This window comes from Condylura cristata, unplaced genomic scaffold, assembly GCF_000260355.1.
Source record: "Condylura cristata isolate star-nosed mole 26May11 unplaced genomic scaffold, ConCri1.0 scaffold00025, whole genome shotgun sequence".
Classification (NCBI taxonomy): Eukaryota; Metazoa; Chordata; class Mammalia; order Eulipotyphla; family Talpidae; genus Condylura; species Condylura cristata.
In genome coordinates this window covers 19,626,573-19,650,247 of record NW_004567126.1, presented here as the reverse complement: position 1 = coordinate 19,650,247, position 23,675 = coordinate 19,626,573, and the positions used below count along the sequence as shown (strand labels likewise).

At 39.1% G+C, this 23,675-nt stretch overlaps 1 protein-coding gene across 1 annotated transcript in view; it reads left to right on the top strand.

Annotated features, from left to right (window-relative positions):
* KMT2A (lysine (K)-specific methyltransferase 2A) overlaps positions 1-23,675 on the top strand; it is a 75,338-nt gene that overhangs the window by 36,741 nt on the left and 14,922 nt on the right. Inside the window, exons 8-29 of the mRNA XM_012729402.1 lie at positions 451-515; positions 926-1,291; positions 1,633-1,706; positions 2,929-3,060; positions 3,624-3,737; positions 6,932-7,078; positions 7,492-7,587; positions 7,817-7,937; positions 8,834-8,947; positions 9,348-9,532; positions 10,457-10,630; positions 11,360-11,470; positions 11,774-11,847; positions 12,401-12,594; positions 13,024-13,130; positions 15,166-15,303; positions 16,352-16,510; positions 16,731-16,848; positions 16,970-17,048; positions 18,047-18,207; positions 18,390-18,572; positions 18,781-23,011. Coding sequence (XP_012584856.1) covers positions 451-515; positions 926-1,291; positions 1,633-1,706; positions 2,929-3,060; positions 3,624-3,737; positions 6,932-7,078; positions 7,492-7,587; positions 7,817-7,937; positions 8,834-8,947; positions 9,348-9,532; positions 10,457-10,630; positions 11,360-11,470; positions 11,774-11,847; positions 12,401-12,594; positions 13,024-13,130; positions 15,166-15,303; positions 16,352-16,510; positions 16,731-16,848; positions 16,970-17,048; positions 18,047-18,207; positions 18,390-18,572; positions 18,781-23,011 — 7,143 coding nt within the window. The remainder of the gene's footprint in view (positions 1-450; positions 516-925; positions 1,292-1,632; positions 1,707-2,928; positions 3,061-3,623; positions 3,738-6,931; positions 7,079-7,491; positions 7,588-7,816; positions 7,938-8,833; positions 8,948-9,347; positions 9,533-10,456; positions 10,631-11,359; positions 11,471-11,773; positions 11,848-12,400; positions 12,595-13,023; positions 13,131-15,165; positions 15,304-16,351; positions 16,511-16,730; positions 16,849-16,969; positions 17,049-18,046; positions 18,208-18,389; positions 18,573-18,780; positions 23,012-23,675) is intronic.

Genomic DNA, 23,675 nt, shown 5'->3' with positions numbered 1-23,675 from the left:
ATTAAGCTGAGGGGTGGGATATGTATCAACACCCTGAGATTCACTTACAGTATTGTAGTGGCAGGCAGAGAACTTTAAACTTTCTTGGATAATTTCACTCCTGTTTTATATTCAGGTTGCTATTGCATATTAATCTCCAGAGGAGAAAAACTGATTTAATTAAAAGAAATATCAACAACTGGTCATTTTTTATGTTGTGCTTATCAGTACTGGTTTATAAGAAAATCAAGTACTGTTTAGAAAATGATTTGATATTTTTTCCTAGAAGTAGTTAATTGCTCATCAAAAGAATCAGGGGCTCAGATTCAATCTGAGTAATAGGTAGTACTTTTTTCAGCTGCAAAATAGAACCTGAATAAGGGTTCACTGATTCTTGAAGACAAATTAACGTGTTTTTCATTGCTTTGTTTATAAAAGTGGTTTACTTTACTGTGTCCCTTGTTATCCTAGGATGAGGAAATGTCAGAATCTACAGTGGATGCCTTCTAAAGCCTATCTACAGAAGCAAGCAAAAGGTAGTGTTGTGAAAAGGGCTCCCCCAACATGCTTCCTGCTACAATGCCATATAGTTAGATACATCTGGTGTAGAGAATACTAGCTGTTTTTTTTTTTTTTAAGCACTGCTCTTTCCCAAGGAGTTGGTGGCTGTTGAAACTGGACAATAGGTACCTGGGAGTTCATTTTACTCTACTTTAGGGCATGTTTAAAATTTTCCATATTAAAGTTTCAAATTCATATAAAATCTAGCATTCATTTCATTTCCTAGAGCAATAAAACTGCCTATTTCCCCCACTGACTGCACATTTCCTTGAGCCTTTCAGGGTTAAATTAGCCACAGGACACTGAGAATAAGATTGTTACATTGCTATACTTCTATTTCAAACAAAATTTTCCCACTTAAAGATAAACTTGTCTTTTTCCCTAGCTGTGAAAAAGAAAGAGAAAAAATCAAAAACCAGTGAAAAGAAAGAGAGCAATGTTGTAAAGAACTTGGTGGACTCTAGTCAGAAATCTACTCCAACAACAAGAGAAGACCCTGCCCCAAAGAAAAGCAATAGTGAGCTTCCACGAAAACCTGTTGAGGAAAAGAGTGAAGAAGGGAACACCTCGACCCCAGGACCTGAGCCCAAACAGGCAACCACTCCAGCTTCCAGAAAGTCCAGCAAGCAGGTCTCCCAGCCAACACCTGTCAGTCCCCCACAGCCACCTAGCACAGCACCTCCAAGAAAAGAAGTTCCTAAGACCACTCCTAGTGAGCCCAAGAAAAAGCAGCCTCCACCACCAGAATCAGGTGAGTGAAGAGAGAAGAAAGAATTGCTGAGCCAGAAATACTGGCAAAGAACGTGGATTAGCTAAACAGTGTTTAACCACCCAAAATGTATAATTTTAAGTGGTTGGTTCAAGAAAATGAGTTCTCTTTCAACCATTATGTGATAATAAAGAAATGGAAGAAAACAGCAATGGCAGTTAACTTGAAGATACAGTCTTAACTTCCTTTTTAGAGCCTAGGGTTAATGTTTTTTCCTAATTCCCTCTTTCTTCACAGGCAGTCAGTCCTAAAGTAGTCAGTGCTATGGAGCATTAACTGTAAGTTTAGTAGCATCTCATTGCCATTTATTTTGAATTCTTTAGGTCCAGAGCAAAGCAAGCAGAAAAAAGTGGCTCCACGGCCAAGTATCCCTGTAAAACAAAAACCAAAAGAAAAGGTGAGGAGACATTTGTTCTTCTGCCATTTCTCAGGATGTGTTCTGTTTTTAGGAAAATAATCTTACTCTTGACTTTGTGATTGGGTGAATGAAACTCATTTTTTTGTCCTATGTAGATGGTGTGGAATTTTGCAAAATTAACAACTTCAGGTCTAAGTTTTAACTCATTTCCAGTTTTCTTCTTTCTTCCTCCTCCTTTGTGTCCCCATAGACATGCTATAGGTCTCGTGTTTTACCTCCGTCTTTCAGCATTGTCTTTAATAATCCCCCTTCCCTGTGGCCGCGGCTTTTGTTTATTATGGGGAAAGAGAGGGGGGGGTTCTTTAAGCATCTTTTGGTTCTTTTCTACCATAATTCTGTACCACTTTAGGATGCACATGAATGACCAGCTGATACTCTGCAGAGGGGTAAATACCAGGTTCTTGTTGGACTGTGCTCCAGCTCATCCAGTCTCTGACTTACGAAGAAACATAGTTATATTGGAGAATTTTAACTTGATGATGATTACAGAACTGGAAAATTTGTTGTGAACCTCACAGGCATGTTAAACAGATGTGGCTTGATCAGCCTCAGATTTGATGTATAACTCAAACGTCGAGAAAAATGGCAGAATAATCTGCTCCCACCATATCCCATCAGTTTGGTTTCATTGTGCTGATAAAACTGAGTTGCCATCATGGACCAAAAAGAAGCAAGACAGAAATGTAATGAGGGGGAAACCCTGCAGTTCTTTTTCTCAGAAGTAATCTACACATGCAAATAAAATGCCTCACTGAAAAGAAAGTAGCCTCCCTGGTGGTGCAGGAGTTCAAGACACAGCGCTATTAAGCTGTCTTCAGCCACTGCAGCGTAAATTCAGTCCTGACCAGGAAGGTGACAACACCCACATGGTGCAGCAGACCTCCCTCTCCTGTCTATTTCAGTGCATCTATGTATTCTTTCTCTCTCTCTCACACACACACCCCAGTTCTTTTATACATAAATAAATAATAAATCTTTTAAAAAAATACCTCAATGGAAAACATCTGAAGATTACTTTCCTATTTCTGTTAGGACATGTATGTTGGAAAGTTCTGTCTCTCATGTCTGTTATCCAATCTGTTGAGTACTTAAACATTTCCCAAACCTATTAATATGACTTACCATTTGCATTATAATCAGTTGCAAAAGTGAAGACAAGTAGAGTATGGTTTTGTTCTTTAACTCTCCTCTCTCTTCATAGGAAAAGCCATCTCCAGTCAGTAAGCAGGAGAATGCAGGCACTTTGAACATCCTCAGCACTCTGTCCAGTGGCACTAGCTCTAAGCAAAAGATCCCAGCAGATGGGGTCCATAGGATCAGAGTGGACTTTAAGGTAAAAGTGTGTGGTGACTATATAATGTATGGAGTGTCATGAACTTGGAAGCAAGAAAATAATGTTACCAAATGTGTTAAAAAGGGAGATTTAGCACCACATTGGGGGAAGAATATTTTTGAGCAGATGGGTTCAGGTGTGTGTGAGAGCTTTGTTCAGTGTTGCGATGTCACTGTTTGATGATGAACTGACTGAATAGCATAGGCTTGAAATTCTCTGCATTCATCCTGAGCAATAAAGCATATTTAGATGAGGCCGGTATCAGAAAGCACTTCTTTCAAATGGGAATTCTCAAACCTTGGTGTATGTTAGAACCAGCCAGATACCAAGGGAAATTCAGTTCTGTTATATTTTTGTAATATAGTTAATATGAATTACACCAGTAGGTGAGATTTTTAACAGTTCATGTCTGAGAGTATAACATTTTAAAATAGCAGATTTTTAAAACAAATGAAATACTCTTGTTATTCAGGTGTCATTTTAATTTTATGCCTTTCATCCTATTTTCAATCCAAAGTTGTATCATTGTAAAACTTTCACAAATGATCTTTCTCTCTCTCCAGGAGGACTGTGAAGCAGAAAATGTGTGGGAAATGGGAGGCTTAGGAATCTTGACCTCTGTTCCTATAACACCCAGGGTGGTTTGCTTTCTCTGTGCCAGTAGTGGGCATGTAGAGGTAAGGCATCCTTCTTGGTAGCCCAGAAAGTATAATGGTAGATGATTTTGCTGTGATAAAACAGATCCTTATTTTCTGTTTTGTTGGTGTGTAGTGAGTACATTAAACCAGCTAATGCTTTGCTTTCCAAGTGTTTTAGATTTCAAGTAGGAATTTGGTTCTTACTAGAGTACCAAAGTTACCTGGGTATGAAAGTTTACTAGTCTCATCTTTTTACTTTTCATTCTTTATTATATCCTTGATTTTACTTCTATATGTGCAGAGATGGAAAAAACGATACCGTGTTATAAGAAAAAGTGCTGTTGAGAGCTGATATCTTAGCAATTAGTAAAAGGAGTAACACCCATTTAAAAACTTAGCAAAGGGCCTCCCTGGTGGCCCAAGAGGTTAAGTCTCAGCACTATAAAGCAATCCACAGCCACTGCAGCATGAGTTCGATCCCCACATGATGCAGCAGACCTCTCCTGTCTGGCCTGCTGCTCCTCTCTATAGCGTATTTCAGTAGAAAGGTCTGTTCTGCTCCCCACTCTGTCTCTGGTGAATCTTCTCACCTCCCCCAAGCCCGTACCTCTGGTCTGCATCCCATCTTTTATCTGAATAAATAAATCTTTTTTAAAAAATAAAAAATTAGTAAAAGATAGGAGTATATAAATCACAAGATGAGAAATAAAATGTGGTCAGAAGGGGATATTTAGTCTTCCAGTGACAGAAAACTGGAAATTAAAGCATGATGAAAAGGATCATGTAGCAATGACAACTTTGTGTTGATGGAAATATGAATGTTACAGCCTTTCTTTCTGAGGGAATTATTTGAAAATATGTATTAACCTTTATTTAAAGTGGGTGTATCCTCTAACAAAGTAGTTGCACTCCAGGCATTTATCTTAAAGATATAATTATATAAATTAGCAATTGCATGTTTAATATATATCTTATAGAATAAACCCTTCTTTATATCTTTTTCAGTATTTACAACAATTAAAAAATTGGAAACAATCCAGAAGTGTTCCTAAATGGTGGGAACTTCAGTTAAAATAATTATAGGTCATGCATATAATGGCAGATATGGATTTCTAGAGATGATAGTATAGACAGATTATGAAGAGATGTAGTAGGTATATTGCTGTGTTAAATAGAAGTTTACAAAGTAGTACAGCAAGTATTAGCTCATTTTGGTTTGTAAACGTGTTCTAAAATATATATGTGTGTGTGTAAGAAAAATTCTGGAAGGATTCACATCAGAATCGTAACAGTTGCTGAATTGTTGGTGACTTGCTTTCTCTTTATTTTTCTCTGTCGGAGTTTTTGCAATATGCGCCACCTTTACAATAAGAAATGGGAGAAAGTAGCACAATTCTAAATAATAAGCAGTTTCTCATTGATAGAATTCTCAATTCCTTAATATTTCCTTGGCTTATTATTAATCATATATATATTCTGAGATACTAAAGAGAATCCAAAACCAATTTGCAATCTGGATTTAGAGCAATTACTGAGACTCCCTAAGTTATGCTCAGCTGCTGTTTAAATTATGCATTAACAAAATTGTAAATTAGGCCCTCCCTGGTGGCACATTAGGTTAGGGCACATCGTTACAAGCTGGCCATATCCACTTCAGTGTGAGTTCAATCCCCAGCCGCAGAGGTGACCCACGTGGCACAGCAGACCTCTCCTGTATGCTGCTCCCCTCAGCGGTATATTTCAGTCTACCTGCTTGTTCTGCTGCCCACTCTGTCTCTGTATGAATAAATAAATTATTTACCTTATAGTTAATTCATAAGCAAATATTTTCTTTTTAAAGAAGATTTATTTACTTATGCCTACAGAAGTGGGATACAGGCCAGAGGTACAGAGGGTGAGAGGATTCATCAGAGACAATGGGGAGCAGGACAGACATATTGACTGAAATACACTGCTGAGGTTTTCAGGGGAAGGGTCTTGAAAGGTCTGCTGTGCCATGTGGGTCACCTCTCTGGTGGGGAATCGAACTTATACTTCAGTGGTTATGGATTGCTTCATAGTGCTATCCTTTAACCTGTTGCTCCACAAGGGAGGGCCCTAAGCAAATATTTTCTTATTGTCTGTTATAAACAATACATTTCTCTGAGTGCTGGGATTGCTTCAGCTATCATGAAGACCATGAGCAATTCAGTTTACCTATTCAAATCTTAATTTAAGTTTTACCAGTTATCTCAGTAATTCTGGGTCACCCTCATTCAAATTCTTGAGAACCTTCTATTCAATGCCAAAGGTTTACTGTATCTCTTTTCCTGTATAAATTAATGCTTGCAGCTGCACATGTACTACCCACAGGAAGACTTCTGTAGTACTTCAACTTATATAAAAGCAGTGTTTTTTCCCTCCAATTTAAATGGTGTATAAGTTGCATACAGCAGTCCCACAGAATTCCTTAACAATTGAATTAGACAGTGAATGACCTGCTGTCTGCATTGCACGACTAAAACATGACCAATCTTGATTTAATCTAAAAAAATATTTTATGTTGACATGATTGCACATTTACAGAGAAGTTAATCATAACAAAGAATTCCCACATATCTTTCTTGGAGAATTGCCAACTTTTACATTTGCTTTATCCTTCTGTTTGTGTCTATGTAGTTTACATAATAAGATGTAAAAGACATTCTAAAAATTTGAGAGTAGCCTCTAAATATTTAATATGTATTTCCTGAAACCAGAGACAGTCTCATATAACCACAGTATAATAAAAATCAGGAAACTAACTTAGGTAAATACTATTATCTACAGGCCTTATTTAGGTTTGACCAGTTGTCTCAGTAATTCTTGTGTAGCTGAGTTACCCTCATTCAAATTTTTGAGAACCTTCTATCAGTATGAAAATAAATAATTTCTAAAATTGGAGAGAACAAACCAGAGCTTAAATTTATTTAGATCACTATTTCCTGCTACCCCACTCTTATAGTCCCATAACTCTGTTGAGACCTCTCTGATGGCACTTTCTGTTAAACCTTTGGTTATCTGTATATTTTTGTCTCATTTTACTACCATTTATAAAAAATAAAAATAAATACCAGTTATTAACATTTTAGTCCCGAGTCTCCTTTGGTGCTTAATAGTCATTTCTTGATGAATATGTATGTTGAATATGTACATACACACAAAATATTTCTATATGGTATTTTGACATATTCTGTGTTCCCATTTTACCTTAGTTTGTCTATTGCCAAGTCTGCTGTGAGCCCTTCCACAAGTTTTGTTTAGAGGAAAACGAGCGCCCTCTGGAGGACCAGCTAGAAAATTGGTGTTGTCGCCGCTGCAAGTTCTGTCACGTTTGTGGAAGGCAGCATCAGGCTACAAAGGTAACGACTAAGTGATTGAGCATCTTAGACTGTCGCTCTTGTCTCCACGTCTACCTTTTAGTTTAGGATTTCATATCAGTATTTTTTTTTCCTCTGTTGATTTACTCTATTTTAACTAATCGCCAGTTTGTGTGTTTTAATTTTGGGAACTTGGCAAGAAACCTGACATTGGTAAGAATTCCAAAAGTAGGTCAAATCTGTCTTAAAGGTCTCACAGGAAATAATCCCTGTGGCAGGAAATAAGTAAATCCTATGACAGGCAGCAAAGAAATCCCTTTGCTTTAATTGAGTAAATAACATAAGAGAAAATTTAAACTGTTGTAAGGATGTGCTATACTTACTTAAATATGAAGTGGGGCTCCTCAGTGGAGGTAATTAGATGCCCATCATTATGCCTTTATATTCTCTTGCAGCAACTACTGGAGTGTAATAAGTGCCGAAACAGCTATCACCCTGAGTGCCTGGGACCAAATTACCCCACCAAACCCACGAAGAAAAAGAAAGTTTGGGTTAGTATGCACATCATGCTGTTTCAGAGCAATTTATCTTGGGGTTGTTAGGATTCCACAACTATAATAGAAATATTCTTGCTTGAAGATGTCAGTATTTTGCCTCATTACTAAGAAAAGCCATCCCTGTAAAGACATCAACTCTTTAAATTGAGTGCATTTGATCTCATTTTAGATAAGAGGTAATAGAATAAGAAATTGCTACTGAATTCCCTTTCTTCTTTTCTAGATCTGTACTAAGTGTGTTCGCTGCAAGAGCTGTGGATCTACAACTCCAGGCAAAGGGTGGGATGCACAGTGGTCTCATGATTTCTCACTGTGCCATGATTGTGCCAAACTCTTTGCAAAAGGTACCTCCAAAAAGCCATTTTGGTCAACTTTAGAAATTAATGTATATGCTTGGTGTTGAGAAGTGAACTAGCCACATCAGTAGAATGAAAAAAGTCTTGCCGTGTAGGCACATTTACTGAGTTCCTTGTCTTGCTTTTTTCCTTTATACAGAGAATTGTAACAACGGAGATATTTTATGTCTTGTTTATTTATCTGGGCAGGATTATGTTTTTTTATATATATAAAAGAAATGCTTTAAGCCAGTATTTCCCAATGTGAGGTACATACATTTGATTGCTTCAGAAATGATTTTAGGTGGTACTTAGTCCAACATTTTATGTTAATAGTTGTGCTAGAAAAAATAATGAATTCATTAAGCTATTTTACTGACTTGAGATAATGATGACATAAAATTTACTACTGAAGTTATTTAAAATTAGCAAATCAATGCTAAGAAAATAAAGTGAAAAATAATACACGTGACTCATGGACAAAGCAAATTGGTGGAGGTTGTATCTAGTGTTGAAGTTTGGAAGTGCTGCCTTAACCTCTCCATAAAAGCAGTGGGAATATGGACCAAGTGTAGATGCACTACATTTGAATCCATCTCACTTCTCTTCAAAAATTTAAACTTCTCCTTGGAATACTTAAGAGAGAAAGTTATCTCCATTCTTTTTCTACTAGTTATTTGTAAAGTCCACTCATGACCTAAAGGAGAGAACTGGTGACATCTAAAAGCTCAGAAAATCTCTCCAGTTATCAGCGGTCCATGGAACTGTGCTGCTGTTCATAAGTGATTCTAGAGGAAGGCAATAGAGGCTTGTGTTTTAGAGCAGGTTGGCATTTGTAAATCAAGGGCTTTAGAGGTATTGATATGTGAACCAACACGCTGCTGAACATTTTGCTTTGATTTCAGGAAATTTTTGCCCTCTCTGTGATAAGTGTTATGATGATGATGACTATGAGAGTAAGATGATGCAATGTGGAAAATGTGATCGCTGGGTCCATTCCAAATGTGAGAATCTTTCAGGTACAGAAGGTTGGAGTCTTTTTATTACAGTTTTCTTCTTTCTGAGTATAGCTGTATTTACATTCCCCATAGTACAATAAACCTAAAGTAATGAAGTCCTTTTTAGTGCTTTTTTTTGTCCCTAGAATAAACAATTCTGTGTTAAGCTTGTGTTCATTAGTCATCTCTGTAAAATATTATTTACTGTCCTTTGTGGGCAACATAACCTATTGATTATCCAAGTAGTAGTTAAATCCTGGTTTAATGATAATACTGTCCCCTTAGATATCAGTGTAAAAGTTCCTGGGGATATATTAGATTGTTAACCCTATTCCTAACATAACACCTTTTCAGTGGTGGAGTTTCTTCTTTCTCTCCCACTCTTCAGAATACCTCATCATTGTAGGTTTTGTTTTCCTAGATGAGATGTATGAGATTCTGTCTAACCTTCCTGAAAGTGTTGCCTATACTTGTGTGAACTGTACTGAGAGGCACCCTGCAGAGTGGCGACTTGCCCTTGAGAAAGAATTGCAGATATCTCTGAAACAGGTTCTGACTGCCTTATTGAATTCTCGGACCACCAGCCACTTGCTACGCTACCGACAGGTAGACTCAGTCTCATTTTATTTCCTGAGAGTTCTTAGGTGGTTTTTACCTAGCAATGGAGTAATGTTTGGGTTTTGTTTGCTTTTTCCCTCATTATTCATTTAGTTTTGTAGAGTTACTTGTTTTGACCTTAAACCATTAAAAAAAAAATTGTTAGAACCAAGAGTAGGACCTTCTTTGGGTTAGGAAGTAGGCAAAGGCTGTATTTCAGAGGCCTTGCTGTTATATTACAAGAGATTTGGACTTTATACTCTGAAGGCAGTGGTATCAATTGAAGGACTCCACCTAAGAGAGTAACCTGATCAAGGTTACTTTTTAGAAAAACAGTACTTCTAAGTGGAAGGGGAGGGAGGATTGTCAAGGATGGAACCTGAGCCAAGAAGCCATGGTTAGGAAGCAGCTGTGGTAATGTAAGTGAGAAACTAGTGTTCTACTCTAGTAGGGCCTACTAGTACCCAAGATAATGGAAGTGGGACTGTTGACCCTCTGGCTCTGGGGAATCTCTGTAGCTCCTTAGGGCTTAATTTGAAAAACACAACTTTTTGACCTTTTAACACAAGGTATAGTGTTGGAAAAGCCTCACAACATAACTTTAATTCAGAGCTAGGCTACTGTTTTATCTTTCAGATAGAGGTCCATTTTTTGAATAGGAACATCACCTATTAGATACATCATACTAGGCATACGAAGCTATCAAGCAAAGCTCCCAAATTAGCCTATCGAAGCTATTAGCTTAACTGCCTTATTTTAACTTTTCTTTTCCATTACTCAAGAGATAATCAAAGAGTATGATTGTTTCCATATTCTTTGGGTTTTAAATGAATCATGCAGTACCTCATTTATTAATTTTAATAGAATTTGCCTGGATGTCTCATATTCAACATTAGATAAGAGATAAAAGAAACATATCTTTCCTGGCAACAGGCTGCCAAACCTCCAGACTTAAATCCTGAGACAGAGGAGAGTATACCTTCCCGCAGCTCCCCAGAAGGACCTGATCCACCAGTGCTTACTGAGGTCAGCAAACAGGAAGATCAACAACCTTTAGATCTGGAGGGAGTCAAAAGGAAAATGGACCAAGGGAATTACACCTCTGTGGTATGTCTTTACAGAAACTACTAAATTTTAAATACTAATTGCATTTTCTTGGGTCTTTTAGTAAATGAGGCTGGGTATAAGCATTAAGAGATAATATGTATTATATTTAGAAAAGTCATGTGGCTTTACATACCTAAAAATATGTGAGCTATTTCAATAGCTCTTGTGTTTCAGAAGATGAAGTGTGATAGAGTAGATTAATGTCACAATATGGTTCTTTTATTTGGTTTTTATCTGTGTGCTCTGAAAATTATTTTCATATTTTATGTGAAAGCTTTATGAAAAATCTGATGTGAACTTGGTTTGCTTCTTTTTAGATCAGATCTGAATAGTATGTTTTTTTTATATTGGGTATGCATTTGTAGATAGGTCCTTTTAATTTTATGGTTTTAAGAATGTATAGGGTGTGATCATCTGTCATCTCATGGTCCATATTTGCTATTCAGTTGATTATTAATTTTGGTTTAAATAAAAAATTGTGACCCTGTTTGGGTAATTTACCATGATACAGCTCATTTATTTGTATTTTTGCTTTATTGCATTCTTCCTGGTATCTCTTGACTGCCACAATTCAATTGTGAATTGAATTCCAAAGGTGTCTGTGAAAGAGAAATCACACTGTATGAAAAAACAGGGTGCCCATTTTCTTGTGGATGATTTAGGAGAGGTGAGGAAGTGGTTTTGAGAATACACTATTTATGAATAATTAATGCTTTGTTTTGTATACAGTTGGAGTTCAGTGATGATATCGTGAAGATCATTCAAGCAGCCATTAATTCAGATGGAGGGCAGCCAGAGATTAAAAAAGCCAACAGCATGGTCAAGTCCTTCTTTATTCGGGTAAATGATATTAATGGTTTGTATTTTTAATGCTTATCTATGAGTAAGTAATTACTCCATGAACAGAAAGGACTTGTTCTCTTTTACAGTTTGCTTTGCCATGTGTATAAAACATCTTTGGCTTAATTTGTTCACTGATTTTTTGGGAGGAAGTTGGTGAGATTGCCATAGTAGATGCCAAGGTTGCCTTGGTGGCTTGAAATTATGCTCATATTGACAGAGAATCTGGTGTGAAATTGTTGGGCTTTATGTGATTTCCAAATGAATGTACATATGCTTACATTTGGTTTATTTTTCTGTTAGCAAATGGAACGTGTTTTCCCATGGTTCAGTGTCAAAAAGTCCAGGTTCTGGGAGCCAAATAAAGTATCAAGCAAGTAAGTAAATTGAGTACCTTTTTTTTCTCATCAGCTATAAATCTGAGAGTTTCTGTATTTCTAGACTGAAATTTTTTTAGACTAGATTTTAGTACTTAAAAAATTAGCCTGTTGAAATGCCTTTTCAGTGTTGGTTTTGAGACAACATTTACTCTTAGACTGTTTGCCCTTTTTCTTCATTTACATGTGTTTTAGGGAACTTAGTTGAACTTATGACGTATGTATTATACATAGGCTTAACGTAATTCTGTTTTATTCAGTTCAAATTATGCTCTCTACTGTCTTAAGTCTCTGTACTTAACCTTAAAAATTTATGCCAGTAAATCCTTTTGATAATTTGATAAGGTTTTCAAAAGTCATACATTGAGATTATATTTCTTTCATAAAGTACTGTGTATTTAGGTAGTTATAAATTCTGTTACTAGTTCTTACATGTTGTTAGTGACTTATCTATGGGGCTAAGACCTGGCAGTGTCATGAATTCAATGATTTTGTATAGGTCTAGGTATGTTGTAAGAGTTCAATAAATTCTTGTTGAATCAATTATTTTCAGCAGTGGGATGTTACCAAACGCAGTGCTTCCACCTTCACTTGACCATAATTATGCTCAGTGGCAGGAGCGTGAAGAAAACAGCCACACTGAGCAGCCTCCTTTAATGAAGAAAATCATTCCAGCTCCCAAACCTAAAGGGCCTGGAGAACCAGACTCACCAACTCCTCTCCATCCCCCTACACCACCAGTTTTGAGTAAGACGCCAAATGAAGAGTCGTTATCCTAATCTCTCTAGATGTAGATGAGTGACTTTGTGCTAAATTTATATACTTGGATATTGGAAAAGAAACTTGCAGGTCATGCTAAATGTAATAAAATCAGTACTTCGTTTTACTTGGAATGTTAACAGTCGAAGTCATGTTAACCAACGTTAACATTGATGACTGGGTGCCATTTATTTAATGAATGCTCGTCATTTAGTTTGTACCTCTGGGATTTTATTCTAAAATTGATACAGTTGATTTAAAAGATAAGCTAATATAAAGACTCAAATGTAATAGGTGGTGAAACTTTGAACCAGCTCTGAAAATGTTGATTTTATAGGCTATAATCTGTGTAAACTGAAATTTTTTTTATTCTCTGGAATTCAGGGAAATTTAATTGGGTATTCTTTGGGTTCACAGATGCTGATAGGAGTCGAGAAGATAGTCCAGAACTGAACCCACCCCCAGGAATAGAAGATAACAGACAATGTGCATTATGCTTGATGTATGGTGATGACAGTGCTAATGTAAGTACTCTCACATACAGGGTCCTAGTAATAGACGCCTACAGTGAACCGTTTGTCCTTTGATTCTAAACTTATGACAGGGTGCCATTTATTTAATGAATGTCACTTAGTTTTTTTTTTTCTTAACTGACTTAGTTGATTTAAGAGATAATTTGTCTTTAATTAATCTATTGAAGTTTAGTGTTCTTTTTTTTTTAAGATTTATTTATAAAAAAAAAATATTTATTTATGCATTTAAGAACTAGGGTACAGCCAGAAGTGTGGGAGGGGGTTGAGAGGATCCACTAGAGTGGGGAGCAGACCAGGCAGATGGACTGTAATACACTGCTGAGGGGAGCAGAGGGACGGACAGGAGAGGTCTGCCGCGCCATGTGGGTCGGCTCCCTGGCCGGGGTTGGAATTCGTGCTGCAGTGGCTGCAGACAGCCCATAGTGCTGCGCTTTAACCTGTTTTGCCACCAGGGAGGCCCAGTGTTCGGTAATTTCTACAGGAAATCAAAATCAAGTTCCTCAAAAAGATTTTATGAAAGTCAGTATAACATAAGTTGCATATATAAGTTATGTTTAATGTACTAAATCAGAATGGTTAAGAACCCTAATTCTGGCAGTCTGCCTGGATTCATTTTTGTACTCTACCTGCCAGTTGTTTGACCTTGATAAGGTGGGGGGGTTACCCCTCTCACCCTCGTTTCATCTATAAAATGAAGATAATAAAGCTTCTGTACTTACTTCAGATCAGTTATGAGGATAAAATGAATTAATGTGTGTAAAACTTCATTTGGTTCCTGGAACATAGACAGGTTATAATTTAAAAAGTTTTATGACTTGGCCCTCCCTGGTGGCACAACAGGTTAAAGCACAGCACTTTGAAGTTATTGGCAGCCACTGCAGCACAAGTCCAATCCCAGGCCAGGGAGGTGACGCACATGGCACAGCAGCCCTCTCCTGTCTCACCCATTGCTCCTCTCAGCAGTGTATTTCAATACATCTGCCTCTTCTGTTCCCCACTGTGTCTCTGGTGAATCCTCTTACCTCACACCTCTGCCTGTACCCCAGTTCCTGTATGCATAAATAAGTAAATCTTTTTTAAAGAAAAATTTTATGACTCAAGCATAAAGGACAGATTTTGAATCTGGTTTTAAAAGTCATTTTACACTTTTATAAACTTAGCATGCATAGCTTTTTTTTTTTGAGATTTTTTTTTTTAAATAATAGTTTATTTTTGCATCATTTTGTGCCTTTTCCCGTCTCAGTTGTAATCCCCATTGGCTCCCCATCACCAAATCACCCATGTGCCATCACCATAGTTCAGTGCACTTCCCTCCCCCCCACCGCTTTTGATCCCCATTCCACCCCTGTAAAATGTCTTGGGTATATAGTTGTTCATTGTTATTATTTTCTCCCCTGGTCCTTTATACTCCTGCTATGCATGAAACCATCCGGTATTTTTCTTTCTCTTTCTGGCTTATCTCACTAAGCATGATGTTTTCCAGCTCCATCCATGTTGCTGCAAAAGGCATGTGTTTATTTTTTTTGTTTGATTGCTGAGTAATAATCCATTGTGTATATGTACCACATCTTTTTAACCCACTCCACTTTTGGGCACTTGGGTTGTTTCCATGTCTTTCCTATTGCAATAAAGCAGAAGTAAACATTGGGGTGCAGGTGTCTTTTTGATCAGTGTTTTTGTATCTTTTGGGTAGATACCTAGAATTGGGATTGCTGGGTCATATGGAAGCTCCATTTTTAGCAGTTTGAGAAACTTCCAAACAGTTTTCCATAGTGGTTGTACTAGTTTGCATTCCCACCAGGCATTGCTTATTTTTTTTAATTCTTTCTGCAAATAAAATATTTACAGTCTGTGGAAAAGGTAATTTAAAAAGGAAAGAAGTGGAAATGAAAAAGTCAAAAGAAATTAATTGATTTTTGCAAGTTACCTGTGTGATAGAGAATTATAATTGATTGATAAAGGTAATATCCAGGTAACCTCCTGTGACTTGTGCTTTAAAGAAAAAAGCTATCTGTTTGTTTCCTAGGATGCTGGTCGTTTGTTATACATTGGCCAAAATGAGTGGACACATGTAAATTGCGCCTTGTGGTCAGCAGAAGTATTTGAAGATGATGATGGGTCACTGAAGAATGTGCATATGGCAGTGATTAGGGGCAAGCAGCTGGTAAGAGCTAATGGGCAAATCTTACAAAAAAGATTCCCTCTCAGCTTCCAAATGTCCTTTCTGTGGTTCAGTACTGTGTCACGTATGTTTTTCAGGATGGTTAGCCAACGAAAAACACTGGTTTATGCAACAGGCAGATTGTTGTTCTGTCCTTTACAGGATGGGTGCAAAGGAAATAGACAACATAGTTTAACTAGTTTGGAAGATAGCTCAGCTGTATAGGAAAAGTAATTATTAAGTGATTTAGGCAGAATTATCAAGATCCCAGTTGAATCAACATTCTGAGATTCCATAGGATAACCCTAGGAAAAGATGTGGAAAGTGATCAGTAGCAGCTGAGAGCAATCAGAAAAGACCACAAAAGGAGTAAGATTTTAAAAGCTACATTTTGAAGGAGGGGAGAAGGAGGATTATAAGAAACAAACAAAAACAGCACCTGAGCAACTTATTTGGAGTTCACCAATAAAAATTCTTCCCTGGAGAAAACTCAAGACTGTGACAAACAAGGTGGTGACATACACAACTACTTTAAAGGAAGTATTTGAGAAATACAGTGTTTATCTGTTAAGTCTAGTAACTAGGAAATGATTATGTTTCTGATTAGTATAATCCTTTTAGAACTGAGTTTCTTTAGGTATAATGGCGTTTTTTTTTGTTGTTGTTGTTGTTTTGTTGTTGTTTTGCATAGAACTGGAGTGTAGGCAGCTGTACGGGGTAGAAAGGATTCAGCAGAGTCAGAGTGAGGAGCGGAACAGGCAGATTTACTGAATTAACTGCTGAGGGGAGCGGCAGGCAAGAAAGGAGAGGTCTACTGTGTCATATGTGGGTCTAGCAAGATGATGTTTTGGCATTGGTTGTCCCAAGTTTCATTTTCTCTAAACATGCACCCCAGGAAGATGCATATTGCTTAACCTCTTTAATTCAGCAGATAACCACCAAATAAAATGAATCTCATAGGAACCCCAAAATGGGGTGATTCTGTAGAGGAACTGGAAAATAGTTTAAGCATCTGCAAGACTGACCAGGACTCTTCTTTCTGGATTGTTAGAGATGTGAATTCTGCCAAAAGCCAGGAGCAACTGTTGGTTGCTGCCTCACATCTTGCACCAGCAATTACCACTTCATGTGTTCACGAGCAAAGAACTGTGTCTTTCTGGATGATAAAAAGGTATATTGCCAACGACATCGGGATTTGATCAAAGGCGAGGTAAGAGTGTTAAGTTGCTTGTTGAATTCTCTAGGAATTTAGTGAAAATTACAAGCTAGTAAACTTTATTTTGCTTTCCGACTAAGTATTCTAGAATAACCTCCTAGTGAAACAAATGATTTTGAAATATGCTCAGTACTTTCCTCTGAAAGAGATCAATATCATGAGTGTAATATATAAAGATACATATATTAATAGCTACCCTGGGTTTTCATTTCAGGTGGTGCCTGAGAATGGATTTGAAGTGTTTAGAAGAGTGTTTGTGGACTTTGAAGGAATCAGCTTGAGAAGGAAGTTTCTCAATGGCTTGGAACCAGAAAATATTCACATGATGATAGGTATGACATAGGTCTTGGTTGTTGGGAAAGGCTAGATATATCAGTGAGGGCACTTTCTAGACTTCAAGTACAAGATGATCCCTTCTTGTTAACTCCTAATCAGTTTTCTTTTCTTGGTCAGGCTCCATGACAATTGACTGCTTAGGAATTCTGAATGATCTCTCTGACTGTGAAGATAAGCTCTTTCCTATTGGATATCAGTAAGTAGCACCATAAGGACACGACAGCCGTGTCCTTATACCCCACACGTCTTGAGCACCCTGAAGCAATGAGCAGATCATTAAAGTAGAATCACACTTAATAGCTATATGTATCTGCTACTAAGATGAACTATTTTTGCTACTTCTCCTAGATTGGAATTATAGAAGCATTTTAAATCCTCTAGATTTAGTTATAGAAGAAAGATATTGCTACATTATTTCAGAATCATTTCCAAATCAAACCTAAAGAGAAAATACAGGGTCATTTCTTAAAATTCCCTTTAATTACATGCATTTAGATCCAAAATCTAGAGTGTTGCCATGGATTGAACCTCACCTCATGCCTCTGTCTTCAGTATCACATTTTCTGGAAATACAAACTCTGTAATATATAATCAAATTCTCCAGTGAGAATTTATAATCTCTATATGAATTAAATTGCTTAAACATCTACAAGCTGACAATACACATTTTAATTCCATTTTGGAGTTTCATTTTGCTATGTATATTCCAATATAGTCTGCATCTGTAGACACCATTTATGCTAAACATTTAGCTGGAAGCTCTTTGATGAATGAGGTTTCATTGGCATCCAACATAATCTGAAGCAGTTTCATTTTTTTTGTCTCATGACTTTTCTCCCAGAGGAAGTTGGGAGAACTTCAGGCTTGCTTTTATATACTGTGGGGCAGTAGTCTCTTCCTGAATGCCAATAACTACTACTTACTACTTAGTATTTTAATATTTTTGTCCTTTGCTTACATTTCAATTAAAAAAAAAAAGAGGTAAAGAGGTTTTACATTATTTCGGAAAGGCTGAGAAAAACCAAGGACTTTGACACCCTCACTAATGTAATCGTAATAAGAATCCATGAAATGAAGCTAAATTGTATCAGTTAGAGAGATAGGAAGCCTAAGATGAGAAGTGGTTTTGATAAAACCACTGCTTCTGTACTCTCATTTATGGTTGTAATGTATACAATTATGACCTATTTGCAGGTGTTCCAGGGTGTACTGGAGTACCACTGATGCTCGGAAGCGCTGTGTATACACGTGCAAGATTGTGGAGTGCCGCCCCCCGGTTGTAGAGCCGGATATCAACAGCACTGTCGAACACGATGAAAACAGGACCATTGCTCATAGTCCCACCACATTTGCAGGTTAGACTTTAATCAAGATGAAAGTTGAGTTAGATTTGGGGGAGTACTGTGATTGAAGGATGGAGAAAGTCATTTCTTCTGGAAAGGTAGTCTTTTTTCTAATTTGGTATTTACCTAGTAGCTGGCTTTTTATTGGTTCACTTGTATGAAATTTTTATTCAACGCTTTATTTCCTATTACAGAAATTTCATCTAAAGAAAGTCAGAATGCAGCTGAAATTATAAGTCCTCCTTCACCAGACCGACTTCATTCTCATACCTCTGGCTCCTGTTGTTATCATGTCATCCCAAAGGCCCCTCGAATTCGAACACCCAGTTATTCTCCAACACAGAGGTCCCCAGGCTGTAGGCCATTGCCTTCTGCAGGTAAAGAACTTCATTGACCTTCTTGACCCAAGAAGGTCAGCTTAAAAATTAGTTTAAAATTCTTTGGAGCAGTTTCATCTTGATGGCTTTTGCTGTTAGAACATTTTTTCCTGTTATCTGTAAGAACATACAGCTAAGTCATTGAAACCAATGAGTACCCCACATTGGTTCTATCTGTAATAGACTTAACTTTCTCTCTCTCATGTAGGAAGTCCTACTCCAACCACTCATGAAATAGTCACAGTGGGTGACCCTTTACTCTCCTCTGGACTTCGAAGTATTGGCTCCAGGCGACACAGTACTTCCTCCTTGTCACCCCAGCGTTCTAAACTGCGGATAATGTCTCCAATGAGAACTGGGAGTTCTTACTCCAAGAATGTTTCTGCAGTCACCACAGGGACCGCTACAGATCTTGAGTCAAGTGCCAAAGCAGTCGATCATGTCTTGGGGACTCTGAATTCAAATACTAATTTAGGGCAAAACACTTCCACCTCTTCAAATTTGCAAAGGACACTGGTAACTGTGGGCACTAAAGCCAGCCACTTGGATGGATCTTTGGAAATGAAGTATACTAGTGCTTCAGATTTGACATCTAAGAGTTCATCAATGAAGGGAGAGAAGACCAAAATGCACAGCTCCAAGAGCTCAGAAGGATCTGCTCATAACGTGGCTTACCCTAGCATTCCTAAACTGGCACCACAGGTTCATAATACAACATCTGGGGAATTAAGCGTTAGTAAAATTGGCACTTTCGCTGAACTCTCGTCAGTGCCATTTCCTTCTAAAGAGGCCCTCTCCTTCTCACCGCTTCATTTGAGAGGACAAAGGAATGATCGAGACCAACATGTAGATTCTAACCAATCAGCAAACCCCTCTCTTGATGAAGATACTGAAGTCAAAACCTTGAAGCTGTCTGGAGTGAGCAACAGATCATCTATAATCAGTGAACATATGGGATCTAGTTCCAGAGACAGGAGACAAAAAGGGAAAAAATCTTGTAAGGAAATCTTCAAGGAAAAGCATTCCAGTAAATCTTTTTTGGAGCCTGGTCAGGTGACAACTGGTGAAGAAGGAAATCTAAAACCAGAGTTTATTGATGAGGTTTTGACTCCTGAGTTTATGGGACAACGACCATGTAATAATATTTCTTCTGATAAGGTGGGGGACAAAGTCCTTTCTAATACAGGAGTCCCCAAAGTTCCACCCATGCAAGTGGAAGGACCTGCCAAGGAATTGCAGACACCTCGGAAACGTACAGTCAAAGTAACACTGACACCTCTAAAAATGGAAAGTGAGGGTCAGTCTAAAAACACCCCAAAAGAAAGTAGTCCTGTTTCCCCTTTGCAAATAGAGTCAGAATCGCCAACAGAACCAGTTTCAGCCTCTGAAAGTCCAGGAGATGGTCCAGTGGCCCAACAAAGCCCCAATAATACCTCATCCCAAGATTCTCAGAGTAACAACTATCAGAATCTTCCAGTACAAGACAGAAACCTAATGCTTCCAGATGGCCCTAAACCTCAAGAGGATGGCTCCTTCAAAAGGCGATATCCCCGTCGCAGCGCCCGGGCACGTTCTAACATGTTCTTTGGACTCACGCCACTGTATGGAGTCAGATCCTATGGTGAAGAAGACATTCCTTTTTACAGCAGTTCAACTGGGAAGAAACGAGGCAAAAGATCAGCTGAAGGACAGGTGGATGGGGCTGATGACCTAAGCACATCAGATGAAGATGACTTATACTATTACAATTTCACTAGAACGGTGATTTCTTCAGGTGGAGAGGAACGGTTGGCATCCCATAATTTATTTAGGGAGGAGGAACAGTGTGACCTTCCAAAAATTTCACAGTTGGATGGTGTTGATGATGGGACAGAGAGTGATACTAGTGTCACAGCCACAACAAGGAAAAGCACCCAGATTCCAAAAAGAAACGGAAAAGAAAATGGAACAGAGAACTTAAAAATTGATCGGCCTGAAGATGCTAGTGAGAAAGAACATGTCATTAAGAATTCTGTTGGCCACAAAAATGAGCCCAAGATGGACAATTGCCATTCTGTAAGCAGAGTTAAAACACAAGGACAGGATTCCTTGGAAGCTCAACTCAGTTCATTGGAATCAAGTCGCAGAGTCCACACAAGCACCCCCTCAGACAAGAATTTACTGGACACCTATAATACTGAACTCCTGAAATCTGACTCAGACAATAACAACAGTGATGACTGTGGGAATATCCTGCCCTCAGACATTATGGACTTTGTGCTAAAGAATACTCCGTCCATGCAGGCTTTGGGTGAGAGCCCAGAGTCATCTTCATCAGAACTCTTAAATCTCGGCGAAGGTTTGGGCCTTGACAGTAATCGTGAGAAAGACATGGGTCTTTTTGAAGTGTTTTCTCAGCAGTTGCCAACAACAGAACCTGTGGACAGTAGTGTCTCTTCATCTATCTCAGCAGAGGAGCAATTTGAGTTGCCCCTAGAGCTACCATCTGATCTCTCTGTCCTGACCACCAGAAGCCCCACTGTCCCTAGCCAGAATCCTAGTAGACTAGCTGTAATCTCAGACTCAGGGGAGAAGAGAGTAACCATCACAGAAAAATCTGTGGCCTCCTCTGAAGGTGACTCAGCACTGCTCAGTCCTGGAGTAGATCCAACCCCTGAAGGCCACATGACTCCTGACCATTTTATCCAAGGACACATGGATGCAGACCACATCTCCAGCCCTCCTTGTGGTTCAGTGGAGCCAGGTCATGGCAGCAATCAGGATTTAACTAGAAACAGTAGCACCCCTGGCCTTCAGGTACCTGTTTCCCCTCCTGTTCCTATCCAGAATCAGAAATATGTGCCCAATTCTACTGATAGTCCTGGCCCATCTCAGATTTCTAATGCAGCTGTCCAGACCACTCCACCCCACCTGAAACCAGCCACTGAGAAACTTATTGTTGTTAACCAGAACATGCAGCCACTTTATGTTCTCCAAACTCTTCCAAATGGAGTGACCCAAAAAATCCAATTGACCTCTTCTGTTAGTTCTACACCCACTGTGATGGAGACAAATACTTCAGTATTGGGGCCCATGGGAAGTGGTCTCACCCTAACCACAGGACTAAATCCAAGCTTGCCAACTTCTCAATCTTTGTTCCCTCCTGCTAGCAAAGGATTGCTCCCCATGCCTCATCACCAGCACTTACATTCCTTCCCTGCAGCTACTCAAAGTAGTTTCCCACCCAACATCAGCAGTCCTCCTTCAGGCCTACTTATTGGGGTTCAGCCTCCTCCAGATCCCCAACTTTTGGTTTCAGAAGCCAACCAGAGGACAGACCTCAGTACCACAGTAGCCACTCCATCCTCTGGACTCAAGAAAAGACCCATAAGTCGTCTACAGACCCGAAAGAATAAAAAACTTGCTCCCTCTAGTACCCCTTCAAACATTGCCCCTTCTGATGTCGTTTCTAATATGACATTGATTAACTTCACACCCTCCCAGCTTTCAAATCATCCCAGTCTGTTAGATTTGGGGTCACTTAATACTTCATCTCACCGAACTGTCCCCAACATCATAAAAAGGTCTAAATCTGGCATCATGTATTTTGAACAGGCACCCCTGTTACCACAGAGTGTGGGAGGAGCTGCTGCCACAGCGGCGGGCACATCAACAATAAGCCAGGATACCAGCCACCTCACGTCAGGGTCTGTGTCTGGCTTGGCATCTGGTTCCTCCGTCTTGAATGTTGTATCCATGCAAACTACAACAACCCCTACAAGTAGCGCGTCAGTTCCAGGACATGTCGCATTAACTAACCCAAGGTTGCTTGGTACCCCAGATATTGGCTCTATAAGCAATCTTTTAATCAAAGCTAGCCAGCAGAGCCTGGGGATTCAGGACCAACCTGTGGCTTTACCACCAAGTTCAGGAATGTTTCCACAAATGGGAACATCGCAGACACCCTCTACTGCTGCTATGACAGCAGCATCTAGCATCTGTGCACTCCCCTCTACTCAGACTACGGGCATAACTACTGCTTCACCTTCTGGGGAAGCAGGAGAACACTATCCGCTTCACCACGTGAACCAGCTCCTGGCCAGCAAAACCGGGATTCTTTCTTCTCAGCGTGATCTTGATTCTGCTCCAGGGACCCATGTATCCAACTTTACCCAGACAGTGGATGCTCCCAGTAGCATGGGGCTGGAGCAGAATAAGGCTTTATCCTCAGCTATGCAAGCTAGCTCAGTCGCTTCTGGGGACTCTCCATCTTCTGGACAGCAGTCAGCAAGCCCCTCAGTGCCGGGTCCCACTAAAACCAAACCAAAAATCAAACGGATTCAGCTGCCTTTGGACAAAGGGAATGGCAAGAAGCACAAAATTTCCCATTTGCGAACCAGTTCTGAAGCACACATTCCAGACCAAGAATCCAACACAGCATCCATGACCTCAGCCACAGGGTGAGAGAGCCAAGTATTAGCTGTGTTGGGTCTGTGGGATTTGGTGCTATGGATTAGAGGCTGTTGCAGCAGTAATTTTCTGGGAGGGACATGTTCTACCCAGGTTGCACTGTTGGATTTGATGAGTTCTGATTTGGAGGGTTTTTTTGTTTTTGTTTTTTTAATCTCACAGTGGTGATTTTTTTTTTTAATTATTTATGCATAGAAGAGCCAGGGTGTATGTAAGCCGGAGGTGTGGGGAAGGGGTGAGATTTGCCAGAGAGTGGGGAGCAGAACAGGCAGATTCACTAAAGTATACTGTTGAGGGGAGCAGTGAGAGAGACAGGAGAGGTCGGCTGTGCCATGTGAGTGATCTCCCTGGGCGGCCAGGGATCGAACTCTGCTGCAGTGGCTGGCAATAGATTGATAGCTCTGTGTCTTTAACCCCTGTGCCACCAGGGAGGCCCCAGTTTTATTAGATCTTAATAGGATTATTTCTCTAGATTAGACAGACATTTTTTAAAATTTATTTATGCATACAAGAACTGGGATACAGGCTAGAAATGCAGGGGTTGGTGTGAGGGTTCACCAGAGACCCAAATGGGGAGCAGAACAGATGGATTGACTGAAATACACTGCTGAGGGGAGCAGCGGGCAGGTCAGGAGAAGTCTGCTGTGCCATGTG